Source organism: Neovison vison, chromosome 2 (assembly GCF_020171115.1).
Source record: "Neovison vison isolate M4711 chromosome 2, ASM_NN_V1, whole genome shotgun sequence".
Classification (NCBI taxonomy): Eukaryota; Metazoa; Chordata; class Mammalia; order Carnivora; family Mustelidae; genus Neogale; species Neogale vison.
Genome location: NC_058092.1, coordinates 186,431,832 through 186,447,123, shown reverse-complemented (window position 1 = coordinate 186,447,123; position 15,292 = coordinate 186,431,832). Strand labels below are relative to the sequence as shown.

Genomic DNA, 15,292 nt, shown 5'->3' with positions numbered 1-15,292 from the left:
TTTCTGTAGTTTTTGGGTAGGTTCGTTTTTAGTTTAAAGTATACTTTTTCTTTGGTTGAGTTATTTTTTTCTTTTCCCTTTGTGCAGTTTGTTCTTCTGTGCGGTTATTCAAGAAGGGAAATTGTCACTCTTCACTAGACATAAGTTTATGTCTTTCTTTCTTCACCAGACATAAGTTTCAGGTGTGTGTGTGTGTGTGTGTGTGTGTGTGCTTATGCACACAGAAAGTGGTCATGGAGGTACTCAATAGATGAAAGAATATTTCCCAGAGTATCAAAAGGATAGTGACCTGCTTTTCTTTCTTTCTTTTTTTTTTTAAGATTTTATTTATTTATTTGACAGAGATCACGAGGCAGGCAGTGGGGGAGGGGAGCAGTCTCGCTGCCGAGCAGAGAGCCCCATGTGGTGCTTAATCCCAGGACCCTGGGATCATGACCTGAGCCGAAGGCAGAGGCTTTAACCCACTGAGCCACCCAGGCACCCAGTGACCTGCTTTTCCATAGCATCTTCATTTAGCAAGAATATGTACCAAAATTTTTTTGTCAAACCCAACATTTCTGTTAGGTGATTCTTTTTCTTACGATTATCTGGTTTTGTTTTGTTTTGTTTTTTTAAAAACTCTTAGGGACTTATATAACTTAAATTAACTCTATTCTTACCTAGATCATTTAAAATAGCTTTCTTTGCTGTTGGAACATACTTCCCAGAACAGAGTTAGCTGAGGTGTGAGCTTTCCTCATTGAGTCTGTCAGTAATGTCACTTTGAGGTATGAAAATGCATCTTTTCTAGACATGAACGTTAATCTCTACTGTATTTTGGCAGTCATCCTGGTGTCTTCAGTGCAGAACTTTCAAGCTGATTCATTTAATCTAAAAGAAATGTACAGAGATGTTTTCAAAATTATCCAGTATAATTAAAGTCTAATATATTGTTGCATTTTTAATAGTGCTATAGTTGTGCAGTGAAGATTATATTTCTAGTAGTTTAACCCATTTCTCAGATAATATGACAAAGGCTTCTAAGCTACTGCATTCAGCCAAACTCTTTTATAAAGAATGCTTAGTCGGGGGAAGGGACGCCTGGGTGGCTTAGTCATTAAGCATCTGCCTTCGGCTCAGGTCATGATCCCAGGGTCCTGGGATTGAGCCCCACATCAGGCTCCCTGCTCAGTGGGAAGCCTGCTTCTCCCTCTCTCACTACCCCTTCTTGTGTTCCCTCTCTCTCGCTGTGTCTCTTTGTCAAATAAGTAAATAAAATCTTTAAAAAAAAAATGCAAGCTGGTGCAGCCACTCTGGAAAAAAGTACGGAGGTTCCTAGAAAGTTGAAGTATGACCCAGCAATTGCACTACTGTGTATTTATCCCCAAAATACAAATGTGAGGATCCAAAGGGGCACTGTACCCCAGTGTTTGTATCAGCAGTGTCTACTATAGTGAAACTATGGAAAGAGCCGAGATGCCCATCGACAAATGAATGGATAATGAAGACGTGATATATAAATATATATATGGAATATTATGCAGCCATCAAAAAATGAACTCTTGCCATGTGCAGTAACGTGGATAGAACTAGAGGGTATTATGCTAAGTGAAATAAGTCAGTCAGAGAAAGACAATTATATGATCTCACTGATAGTGCAGAATTTAAGAAACAAAGCAGAGAATCATAGGGGAAGAGAGGAAAAAATGAAAGAAGATGAAACCGGAGAGGGAGACAAACCATAAAGGACTGAAGACTGTTGGAAGGGAGGGGGCTGGGGTGGCTGGGTGATGGACATTGGGGAGGATATGTGTTGTGCTGGGTGCTGGGTGTTGTGTGAGACTCATAAATCACAGACCTGTACCCCTGAAATAAATAACTGTATTTTAAGAAAATGGTTAGATTTCTCCTACCCTAAGTTAGTATTCCTCCTTGGAGCTTTTTTTGAGCCCTTTCCACTTACTAGCCTAATGTAATTTTTCCTTTTTTTGAATCCCTGTTAATATGTTCTTGTAGCCCGTACATTTTTTTTTGTCCTTTGTGTAATGGATATTCAAATACTTGTTTTATGTCTACTACCAAATGATGAGGTGTTTGTGGGCAGACTGTGCCTTGCTCATTTTTGTGCCTTTTGTACTGCTGTCACAGTACCTTGCTCAATAAATACATAGCTAATGACTTGAATGAATTAATGGCAGTTGGACATTATGGATTATGCATAATTTGCCTCAGCTATTGCGACTAATGGTGATGTTGTCTCATTCATAACCACTCAAGGTGACTTTCTTCTTCCAGAAAGTTCAAAATATTTTTATATTTTGTTTTTCTGAAATGAACTCTTAAAGCCAGAAAAAAACTTAGAAATAAATACCACCTGTGCCCTTCATCTTCCAGAGTTCAGTCTCAGAGAGGATAAAACTTTTACTGGTCCCATAGCAAGCTAGAGCTAGAAAGAGAACCTAAGTTCCCTGTGTCTACTTGTGTAATTGAACAGTAATACTTGTTACGACTGTTAGTTATAACTTTAAATTCATTAATTGACACTGAGGATACTACGAAGCCTTTCGATTTGTAATCTCCTGCATAAGTTGACAGGTATACATTAAAATTATTTCTTAAGTCAGGTACCAGAGTAGTGGTACAGGATGTTAATTCTATAGAAATTTAGAGGAAGAAATCAAGAGCGATAATGGTTTTATGTAACTGTTACAGATGAGGTAAACCTTAAGAAGGGCTGGACTGAGGAATAGTATACAAATATTTTTTCATGTTAAGACATGTAGAACCAGGGGCACTTGGGTGGCTCAGTGGGTTAAGCCTCTGCCTTCGGCTCAGGTCATGATCTCAGAGTCCTGGGATCGAGCCCCGCATTGGGCTCTCTGCTCAGCGGAGAGTCTGCTTCCCCCTCTCTTTCTCTGCCTGCCTCTCTGCCTGCTTGTGATCTCTGTCTGTCAAATAAATAAATAAAATCTTAAAAAAAAAAAAAAAGACATGTAGAAACAGGGGCGTCTGGGTGGTTCAGTTGTTAAGTGTCTGCCTTTGGCTCAGGTTATGATCCCAGGGTCCTGAGATCGAGCCCTGCATCAGGCTCTCTGCTCAGCAGGAAGCCTGCTTCTCTCTCTCCTACTCCCCCTGCTTGTGGTCCCTCTCTCACTGTCTCTCTCTTTCTGTCAAATAAATAAAATCTTGAAAAAAAAAAAAAAAAGACATGTAGAAACAATGACAAAACCTAGCCAGAAACTTGAATCTCCTCATTTCTAGTCCAATAGCCTGTTATATAATCATCATATTTATAATTATTTATGATTAGTGAACTTCATTTTCCATTTAAATCAATAAATATTTAGATGTGTTTAATACCCAAAGTATTATATTAGACTTTGTGGTTGTATTAGGTATAGGGATCAAGTTCGGCTTCCATGGAGATGCAGAAGCCCAGTTTGGTGAGTTCTTTGAGTATATAAACTATGAATATGGAGTCCATTATGAAATTATATTCACTATAGTAATTCCTGTAGACTGCACAAGGAATAACTCAACTGGCTAAACTGAAACTACTTAAATCTGCCATAAATCTTAAACCTAGCAGTAGAAGATGCTTATTTTTTCTGTTATTTATTCTCTTATGTTCATGGCAACTATTGTTGTTCATCGTTTGCCCATGTTTTGGGAATAACACACCCTTTGCAAAGAAGAAGTGCTATGTATGTCAGTGAAATAAATACATTTATTTATGTTTGCACTACTGCCTAGTGTGTATTTAGTAAGTTTCAGGGTGTAGCTTTAGTAAAAATAAGAAAAAGTGCATCCATCTGTGTTATGTCACTATACTACAGTTGAATTGGGCATACTGTAATTTTTAGTATAGCTCTGGCATTCCCTTTTTTTTTGTTACCATTTTAATTCAGTCAGAATTTCTTTTGTCATCTCTTTTCTTTTTTCAAAAGGATAAATTTGACAGCAGGATGATGTGTATTCTCATTTTCCAGTAGTGTGTAAAGATGAAACACTTGCTGAGTACTTTTGAGACCTTTGTTGCTGTTTACATTAAATCATTCTTGAGGTGTTTGGGTGACTCAGTCAGTTAGGCATCCAACTTGATCTCAGCTCAGGTCTTGATGTCAGGGTTGTGAGTTCAAGCCCTACATTGGGCATAGAACCTACTTAAAGAAAAAAAGAATAAAATACTCTTTTCAGCAGTGTAATGAATGCATAATCCATTCAGGTATTTTGAAAGTATAACTAGCCATTAGAAGACAAAAGTTAAGGACACCCGGGTGGCTTAAGCATCTGCCTTTGGCTCAGGTCATGATCCCACCCTGAGATCATGACCTGAACCGAAATCAGCAGTAAGATGCTTAACTGACTGAGGTACCCAGGCACCTCACGAGTTACTTTTAAATAAGTGGTTTCATTTGTAGATGTCTGTCCCACAGATTTACTTGCATAAAAATAAATGCATAGGAAATGTCTCTGTAGCTAAGTTTGTAATAGCAAAGTATAGAAACATCTTTAATTAATTAAGGATTAATTGCCAGATAGTTGAATTGTGTATTAACTGCCAGTTAAATTGTGGCATAATCATAGAATGAAATACTCTGTTGGAGTTAAAAAGGATATCTCTTGTTGGAATGATTTTTAAGTTGTATTTAAAAAGTTTTAAAGATTTGCAGATGTGTATGATATGACTTCATTATATAAAACAAAGGATAATGCAAAGCATTCCAAATGCTGAATATTTGAGTATATACATATGTATATACATATGAATATTGTTTATATGTAAACAAATAGAGCGATATCAGGAAAGATGCATACAAACTTCTTTCTGAGTTTACTTCTAGGGAGACTGGTGGGGTTTCAGAAAGATGAAGAATAAGACGTAGTTTCTTTTTTATACTTCTGTACAGTGACTTTTTTCTTAAGATTTTATTTATTTGACAGCACACACACGTGCATGAGTGAGAGAGAGAGAGTATACAAGCAGGGACAAGGGCAGGCAAAGGGAGAGGGAGAAGCAGGCTCCCCTCTGAAGCAAGGATCCCAGGACTCTGGGATCATGACCTGAGCCAAAGGCAGATGCTTAACTGACTAAGGCCTCCAGGCACCTCTGCAGTGACTTCTTTCAAAAGATTATTTGAGAGAGAGAGAGAGACACACACACACACACAGAGAGAGAGAGAGAGAGTGCTTGAGTGAGAAGGAGTAAGGGACGGGGCAAAGGGAAAGGGAGATAGCAGCTGTATCCCTGCTGAGTGAATCCCAGCACCCTGAGATCCTGACCTGAGCCAAAATTGAGTCAGAGGCTTAATGGACTGAGTTACCTAGGCGCCCCTACAATGACATTTTTGATAATAAAAATGTGTTCCTATCTTACTTGTAAACAGAATGCAAGCAGTCTTGCTTATTCTATTCCAAAATCTGTATCATGCTCAACAAATCAATATTCTCATAATTTTACCATCTTTAGACTCTTCTTTTATTGCCGTCCCCCACCTTCAGTACCCAGGGTAAAGGGGAGGTGAGTGTGGTTCCCTAGGTTCAGTGACTCTGGCCATCCAATACTTTTAGGGCATTCTTACTGGTGGAAATTTGAATGAAATGGCAAGGCAGGGCATCAAGATGTCCCGATGGTGCAAGGTTGGCCCTTGAACCTTGAAAGTCACCAAATTATAACAAGTCTTAGAATTGATCAGATTCAGAGAAGTGTTTTTAGGCAAATTAGTATCATAGGAGATTAAGCCAGATTGCTGATATATTAGTTTACCATGAGAAATACAGCTGACATGGAGATCTAGGATACTCTCATCTTCTGATCAGCATGTTCTCTTTTGAAGGCAGTCTAAACAGGAAGCTCTGTTAGAATCATAACATACTTAGTAAGCATGGTAATAGAATAAAGAGGAGTTAAATATATAATTTGGATACTTAATGGCTGAGGCTCTGATGACCTTCGGTTCCAGGGTTAGTATATAGCTGCCACTGGGATGACTAAGGTGAATTTTAAGTGGGCACTCCTGATCGTGCTGATTTTACAATGTAGTTCTCAAAGAACAATCCTATTTCAGTTTCTTAGAATGTACTGAGCCATCACGTACATATATTATATACACCAAATGTTGTATTAGATCATGGAAACACAAGAAGGACACTCGGTTCTTGTTTTCTCAAGCTCTTAGTTCATGTAAACTAACACTTTGGAACCTTGAAGTTTTATTTAACCGAGGTCTAAATTTTGTTGGTGGCCAAATTTGGGTAGGTCTCAGAAATTTGTCTTGGCCTCAGAATTAGTAGGTGTTGCGCCTTTTTTTTTTTTAATGATGTTATTTATTTACTTGAGAGAGAGACAGCACGAGCAAGAGAAGGGGCAGAGGGAGAGGAGAAGCAGGCTCCCCACTGAGCAAGGAGCCTGATGTGGGACTCAGTCCCAGGACCCCAGGATCATGGCCTGAGATGAAGGCAGCTACTTAACTGACTGAGCCACCCAGACACCCTACAGATGTTGCTTTTAACAGTAGTGCTGTTGGTAATAGTATACACCATAAATTTATTTAGGCCAGTGTGAGGATTGGAAGAACTAAGCAGTCCTTCTTTAGATGTACAATTGTCAGAGATCAGAAATAGAAGGCAATTAATCATATAGAAAAGTGCAAGCAGTTCTTTTAAGTCAGGATCAGGATAAGGTGTAGAATTCTAGTAGTTTAATAAGTTAAATCAGGATGTGCCAATAATCAGGGTTTTAGGGAATGAATTTGATTCAGGTAAAACTTAACCTTAGTAGGGAACCCTGCCATGATATGGGTTGATTACTAAGACATTATTGGGCCTCTGCCCACTGTTAGGGCTGGTAAATGATAGTCCCTAGCTGAGGAGATTGAAACACCAGTCTTCTGGACCCGCTTTTATTTTTCTTAAAATGTAAAGCATAAAGAGAATCTTTCCTCGAGTATCGTTAAATTTTATTTGGATCACCTAATTTTTTTTATAATTAAAAAAAAGCACATTTATCTTACTTTTTTTTTTTTAGCTGGCATGTACATATTCTGCCTTTTAAAAAAAAGTTTATAAGAGCGCAGCTGGGTGGCTTGGTTGGTTAAATGTCTGCCTTTGGCTCAGGTCATGATCCCAGGGTCCTGGGACTGAGCCACCGGTTAGGCTCCTTGCTTCTCCCCCTCCTCCCAGCTTGTGCTCTCTCTCTCTCTCTCACTACCTCTGGTGTCTCTCTCTGTCTCTCCCAAATAAACAAATCTTTTTAAAAAAATGCTTAAAAATGAAGTAATACATTGTAGAAGTCTACCTCTTAATATCACCCATCTTCTACCCCAACCAGCCCCACCACTGTTAACTTTATTGTGTGTCCTTCCAGAGCTACTTACTAGAAACATGCACATATGCATTCTTCTTGCTCTTCATTTTACATAAAAGGGTAACATACCATATATGCTATTCCACAGCTTAGTTCTTTTTAAGATAACGGTATGTCATGAAACTCTTCAAATCCATACACAGTTTTTTCATTCCCTGTTTATTGCTACATGGTATTGCCTTGTATATATTTATCATGGTTTAGCCAATCCTCTCCTGGTGAACACTGAGGTGGATTTAATCTGTTGCTGTTACCAACCAGGATAGGATGAATAACTGTGTTTGTGTGTATATAACTTCACAGATGTTCAGGTATATCATTAGGAAATTTTATCAGAGGTACAATTGCTGGCTGGATGGATGCAGTTTTATATTATGGGTGATTTTCATGGATATTTTAATGGATATTGCCAAATCGCCCTCCATAAATTGTACTATTTTTCTTTTAGGGAGTACTTTGTACCAGCTTAACAATTCCTTAGCAGTACCATTTCTATAGTATTGCCAACCAGAGTGTTTTCAAACTTCTGGGTTTTTTGACAGCTTGATGAGTGAAAAGCAGTATCTCAATATAGTTTTAATATGCATTCTCTTAGTATCTTTTCATAGTTCTCAGAGCCATTTTTACTTCTTTTTTCCAACTGTTTAAATTTCTTTAGCCCAACTTTCTTGGTTTGTGAAATGATTTAATAATATTTTATGATTAACATATTTAATATTTATATTACATTGTATTATGTTATACTATTGTTTATTTTTCTATGGTTGGGCATTTGATTTCTTTTTGGAATGTGGCTATTATATTTATTTTGCTGAGAACAGTTATTAAAAAGTGTTTTCCCCTTTAGGTTATTTATTTGGGTACAAAAATTCTAGGATTTAGTGTAGGTTTTTGTACTAATTAGCTGTGAGTAAACCACATAACTTATCTGGATCTCTTTTGTTTATCTCTAAAATAAAGATGCTGAGTTAAATGATTTCCTGGTCCTGTGACCCTTTGAAAGTTATCAAAAGCAATATATATATTTTTAAATTTTTTTAATAAACATATAATGTATTATTAGCCCCAGAGGTACAGGTCTATGAATTGCCAGGTTTACACACTTCACAGCACTCACCATATCACATACCCTCCCCAATGTCCATAACCCCACCACCCTCTCCCTAACCCCCTACTCCCAGTCACCCTCAGTTTGTTTTGTGACATTAAGAGTCTCTTATGGTTTGTTTTCCTCCTGATCCCATCTTGTTTCATTTATTCTTTTCCTACTCCCCAAACCCCCCACATTGCATCTCCACTTCCTCATATCAGGGAGATCATGATAGTTGTCTTTCTCTGACTGACTTATTTCGCTAAGCATAATACCCTCTAGTTCCAGCCACGTCACGAATGGCAAGATTTCATTTCTTTTGATGGCTGCATAGTATTCCATTGTGTGCACGCTTGCGTGTGTATACACACACACACACACACACACACACACACACACCATCTTCTTTATCCATTCATCTGTTGATGGACATCTAGGTTCTTTCCATAGTTTGGCTATTGTGGACATTGATGCTATATACATTTGGGTGCACATGCCTCTTCGGATCACTACGTTTGTATCTTTAGGGTAAATACCCAATAGTAAAATTGCTGGGTCATAAGGTAGCTCTATTTTCAACTTTTTGAGGAGCCTCCATGCTGTTTTCCAGAGTGGTTGCTCAAAAGCAATATATTAAGCTTATAATAGATATAGAAACAGCAATGTTAACCTCGTTATAGGTTTTAAAAATCTTGTTCTGTTTCTTGTTGGATAGATAATGCTTTTCTTTGGTAACAAAATTATGTTTCCACTTGCTTCCCTTGACCTTTCTTGGATGGAAATATATCTTCATCTTTTTTTTGAATTCACATGAGAAAAAGGTATGCCTTTTTGAAGGGGGAAGGTAGTGTTAGGGAAGAAAAATGTGCTCCTTTTGTTTTAATTTAATCCTTCTCATAAACATGCTTCATTACTGCATAATTGCTGCCAGTTGGCCTATTCAGTTTTCTAGACTCAATTGGAAAGCTGATCTCCTTAAATCTGTTTACATGGTCTCGCATCAAAAATTAATACATTCAACTAGTTACACTCTTTCTTCACTACAGTTAGGAATTAAATTATAATAGTCTTTTTTCACTGTTTTTTTTTCTTTGTTTACTTGTCAACTGAAAATTGCACTAGAGAAGATGAATAGATACATCTTTTTTTTCTTTTTTAAGATTTTAACAACTTTTGAGTAATGTCTACACCAAATTGAGGCTTAAACTCATAACCCTGAGATCAAGAGTTGCATGTTCCACCAACAGAGCCAGCCAGTTACCCCTAGATATATCTTTTGACATGCACTTTGGGGATTGAAATTAAAACCAGTGGTGAAATGAGATATAGACAGTAATATTTGAATTACAACATCAAAATGTAAGTAGACTGTTAGTAGAATTCAGAACTTTCAAAATTTAAAATCTAGCACCAAAACGTACAGACATGGATTCTCAACACTAATAAATCTTGATTGTATCATATAATCTTACTCCCGCCTCAACCTCAAATGAAATAGATTAAAACTCTGCCATATAGATTTTCACCATGGTTAGAGAGCATTAGGAGATAAAAGGAACCCTAAAGCTCAATTAGGCAGTTCTCTCATTTTCTCAAATTCTTCCTTAAGGAAGAATAAGCTTCCTTTGTGCACAGCTGTTTAGTACTAGAGTTGAGCCTAGGTCATTGGATCATTGGATTCCTATTCTATTTCACTTTCTGCTATCTGCTATTTAGTGTTGTTATTATTTTAATCTCTTTCTTCTTTCTGTCTTCCATATCTCCTTCACACTTACGTATTAATGTGTGTTGGATAGTGATATCTGATGGTTTGTCTCTCTTGAGACATTTTCACTTTATTTTTGGTTTCTGTACTTATCATCTAAGCATCCAGTACTTAGGTTACTAATTGCCTTCTGGCTGTATTCACTACTCCTATTAGCTTTCTCTGCCTTTGTTGTTTGCAATTTATTCTTTTTTGTTTGTTTGTTTGCAGTTTATTCTGTTCACTACTGGTAAATAGCTATTCTTTAAGAAAAAATCTTCCATCATGTATTTTCCAATTTAAGGTATGTACTAGTTACCTGTTGTATATATGATCAGAATTCTCAGTTCAGAATTCAGATGACCTTCTCAAGTAATGATGCCTTACCTATTTGATCATTTGTGTATTTATTTATTCTTACTGAAAAACGTGTTTATTACACTGATGAGCATATTTCTATTTATGAGATGTCTATTATTTGGACATATGTCTATTTATGGAGAATATCTGATTAATTGTGAATTTATCTTCCAGTCTTACTCCTTGTCTGTTCCAACTTTTGAACTGGCTAGGTTACTTGCCTTTCACAATTGGAAACTTCTGAGTACTCTTTTCTTTCTGTTGTCAGTGATGAATAATGTTTTCTCCAGATTGATGTTTTAGATGTGCTCATTTTTACTATAAGGAGAGATGTATTTGATCTGAAGAGAAACCAGAGTATTCATTTTTATTATAGACAAGAGAAGTGCTATGTATCTGAATGCACTGTGGGTTTAGAAAATGTTATTTTAGAAGTGTATCTGTTGTTGACAGGCAGGAAGAAAATATAGTGGACAGTCTCCTTGGTGCTATATTTTGCTAGAATATGTGCAGTAAAATGAAATGATTTCTGAGGTTGGAGAAGGTTATAAGAATTGTATTGCTGCAGGTCATAGGAAATAGGAGAGAAAAATAATTCTTTTCCTACTTTGTCCATAAAGTGGGGAAAAAAGCAGGATTTAGCTTCAACTTTGAAATTGGGCCTAGGTTGAATGAAGAAGGCTATGGGAAAGGTTTACTTAAGAGATTATAGGTGTAGGTCCCAGAGAAGAGCTCATTATTGGTTCCGTGATCTTAAGAGACAGCTAAATAATCTAACTTGATTTGAACCCAAATGGTAAAGGACATACTTTTCTTAGTATATTGGGGCTTAGAAGTATACTTAAATGTTAGGAGCCAGTACCTGTGTGATTTGTACCTTTACCTTCATGTGGAAGTACGTTACATAGTCAGATATTTTAAACACCTATAATGTAACAGGCCCTGTACCAGACTGTATGTTTATGATGAGGAAAAAAAAAAATTTTGGCCTTAAAGGAGGCTGAGAGCCAAGTGGGGAAAACAAACTTACATATATATTAATTGCCATAGGAAGATATGTATAAAGTGCAAGATATTTAAATTAGGAAGCAGTGAACTGTGCTTTGGGACAGTCAACGGGGAAGAGAATGAATACTTCAAGTGATTTGAATGAATTGTCATTGTAAAAAAGTTATATAACCAGGTTGCCTGGGTGGTTTAATTGGTTAAGCCTTTGGCTCAGGTCATGATCCCAGGGTCCTGGGATTGAGTCCCACATTGGCTCCTTGCTCAGCGGGGAACCTGCTTCTCCCTCTCCCCTTCCCCCACTGCTTGTGATCTCGCCCTCAATCAAATAAATAAATCTTAAAACAAAAAAAAGTCCTATAACCAGGATGAAATGCCCCTTTCTCTTTTAGTCTTCCTGGTAGAATAAAAGAATGAAGACTTTACTCTGTCCTCAAGATACTGTCTAGAGGAAGAAAATCATTTTCTATCAATTCTCTGTATAGAGACCAGAAATGATCCTGTCATTTTTTTTTGATGTCCATGAAATTTCTTGACTTGATCAAATTGTTTACCATTCTGAGTCTCAGAACTAAACAAAAGCCTTTGCTGACTAACCTAGTCTTATGCTGCTATTTAAAAAAAATTTTAGGGGCGCCTGGGTGGCTCAGTGGGTTGGGCCTCTGCCTTCGGCTCGGGTCGTGGTCCCGGGGTCCTGGGATCCAGCCCCGCATCGGGCTCTCTGCTGAACGGGGAGCCTGCTTCCCCCCCCCCCCGCCTGCCTCTCTGCCTACTTGTGATCTCTGTCTGTTAAATAAATAAATAAATAAATAAATAAAAGAAAAAAATTTTTAATTCTCTAATATCTATACTTTCAATACTTCTTCAAGATACCAGCTTAAAAACATATTATTTAAAAAATGTTTCATATATATCTTCCCTAATTACATGTGAAATTCTTTTTGACCTTTTAAGTCTAATAAATAGTATGAACTTAAAACATTTTTGTTGAATGAGAACTTCCCAGTACTTCTCTTATATGCTGAATTAGTTAGCTTTTGCTGTGGCAGTTAACAACTCCCAATTTTTTTTTTTTTTGTTTTGTTTTTTTTAAGATTTTATTTATTTATTTGACAGATAGAGATTACAAGTAGGCAGAGAAGCAGGCAGAGAGAGAGGAAGGGAAGCAGGCCCCCTGCTGAGCAGAGAGCCTGATATGGGACTCCATCCTAGGACCCTGAGATCATGACCTGAGCCGAAGGCAGTGGCTTAACCAACTGAGCCAGCCAGGAGCCCAACAACTCCCAATTTTAGTGGCTTACGATCAGAAACATTTATTTCTCACTAGCATTCTGTAGGTCGGTTGCGCTCTGCTGGCTCAGCTGGTCTTCACAGTGCCTGGCTCCAGGCTGAGATCTGTTCCTTAGAGAACCCAGCTTGAAGGATCAAGTCCATCTGGAGCATGATCTTCTCTTCATAGAGTGCAGGAGCACAAGAAGGCTAATAGCAATACTTCTTAAAAGTGCTTTGTGGAACTGGCCCACATTTTGTTGGTCAAAGGAAGGTCAATGGCAAAATACATACCCAAAATGAAGAGTGTGGAGAATAATATTTGCCTTTGGGATAGGGAATGGGAGAGTGAATGTTTTTTGAACAATAATGTGACCTAATACAGGTATTTCTGAGTTAAACAGTGAGAGGTCCAGGTGAAGTTACAAGTATGAAACTAAAGAATTTAGTGGGTAGGAGGCCTTCCAAGGACCTAGGAATGGTCACCTGGGTGGCTCAGTTGGTTGAGTGACTGCTTTTGGGTTGGGTCGTGATCCTGGAGTCCTGGGATCTGGGATCGAGTCCCACATCGGGCTCCCCGCTGGGCAGGGAGTCTCCTTCTCCCATTGACTTCTCTCCTCTCATACTCTCCCTCTCTCTCTCATTCTCTCTCTCTTCCAAATAAATGAATAAAATTTTAAAACAAAACAAAACCAAACCCCCTCAAAATTAAATTATTTTAACAAAAACTATTAGCATTACAAGGTCGGGGGGGGGCAGCAAAGTATCCTAAAAACCTGGGTTCTGATGTTAGTCCATTTATTTTAGATTCAGGATCTACTGCCTAGCTGCATACTCTAGAGCAAGTCACTGTATCTCAGTTTGCACATGTTTAAAATGGTTGTGCCACTTATAAATCTGTTGCTTTATAATTCTAAGTCCATATTTCATTGTCCCTTTTGTAATACTGGAAATTTCTCTCTTGCCACCTTTTGTTAAGGTTTGTCAGTGGAAGGGCTCAAGGGAGACTAGAGAAAGAAGAAGTTTTTCTTCCTGATTCTTGTATGCACTGTAAGACACAGTGGCCTGTGGCATGTGGGACACCTTGGGGCTCTCAATCCCTAGGTAGTTTTAGAGGCGGTACTCCCAAACGCAGTTTTTTCAGTGAGTTCCGTACTCTGACATCTCCCCATGGATACTTTCCTAAGTTCCACTGGCATACTGAGTTCTCCTACTAGATGACTTTATAGTGACTTCTGTTGGCCTGGCACTCTGGTAAAGTTCTCAGACATCCATGGTCATGTCCTCACTACAGACCTGTATCTCAGCCCTGTTGAGAGTGACCCCTTCACAGATTTATTTCTCTCCTGTTGTTCCGCGTCAGTCGTTGGAATAGTAGCTGCTCCCTATATATGTTATATCTTTAGCCCTTAGTATTTTACCCCTGTTAAAATTAATACTGCTTTACGTTAAACTTTTCCTGTTCAAATTATCATGTGGTTTTTTTGTCTTCCAATTACACTTTGACTGATATATCAGGTTTATAAGTAGTATTTTTCTCATACAAGTGTTCTGAGGATTAAATAGGATACTATATGGTATTGCAGAGTGTTTACTATCTTCCATTGAGTAAGTCCGTAATGATTATTAGTGACGTTGATACTTTCATCTTCATCATTTCAGCATCACTGTTGCCACCACTAGTTAGGAGTAACATTTCTCCTTTTTATCCACAGGATGTTTCGTCTTAACTCCCTTTCTGCATTGGCAGAACTGGCTCTGGGCTCTCGATATTACCATGGGGGATCACAGCCCGCCCAGATGAGGCGACGACTCATGATGGTGGCTTTCCTGGGAGCATCTGCAGTCACTGCAAGTACTGGTCTCCTGTGGAAGAGGTTAGTGTTAGTCGGAGAGTGTTAGAGTTAGTCTCCTGCACGTGCTTTCATTTTTCTCATTGTCTCTGTTATTTCAAAGGATTGCATGGATTTCTGGCTTAACTTTGTGCCAAAATTTCTTGCCCAAATCATTTGCCATTGATAATAATTTGTCTATGAGATAGGATGTTTCAAAGAATTCAGCTATTCTGTCAAAGCAACAAATAGGCAGTATTCCGTTTCAAGGTCTGCCTGTCTCCTCTGCTGAACTATTTCAGCAATAAACCGATTTAATAACTTCAATAATTTTTAAATAAATGATATATAATAAGAAACAAATAAATTTCATAATGTACCAATTTAGCATTTACAGTTCACTGGCTTTTAGTATATTTACAAAGTTGTGCAGCCATCACCACTATCTGATTCCAAAAATTTCCATCACTCCACAAAGAAACTCCATGCCATTTAGCACTTACTTCCCAATTTCTCCATCCCTCCTAACCCTAGGAAACCACTGATCTACTTTCTGTCAATAGACAGTAAAATGGGGATAATGATAACACCTATCTCAAAGGGATAATGATAACACCTATCTCTAAAAAGAATAAATGAGTGATTAT

The 15,292-nt window shown here is 37.8% G+C and overlaps 1 protein-coding gene across 3 annotated transcripts in view; it reads left to right on the top strand.

Moving 5' to 3' along the window:
- Nucleotides 1–15,292, top strand: part of MICU1 (mitochondrial calcium uptake 1) — a 237,576-nt gene that overhangs the window by 35,563 nt on the left and 186,721 nt on the right. For all 3 annotated transcript variants that reach the window (XM_044239745.1, XM_044239744.1, XM_044239746.1), the window contains exon 2: nt 14,529–14,690. In XM_044239745.1, coding sequence (XP_044095680.1) covers nt 14,530–14,690 — 161 coding nt within the window. In that variant the 5' untranslated portion in view covers nt 14,529. The remainder of the gene's footprint in view (nt 1–14,528; nt 14,691–15,292) is intronic.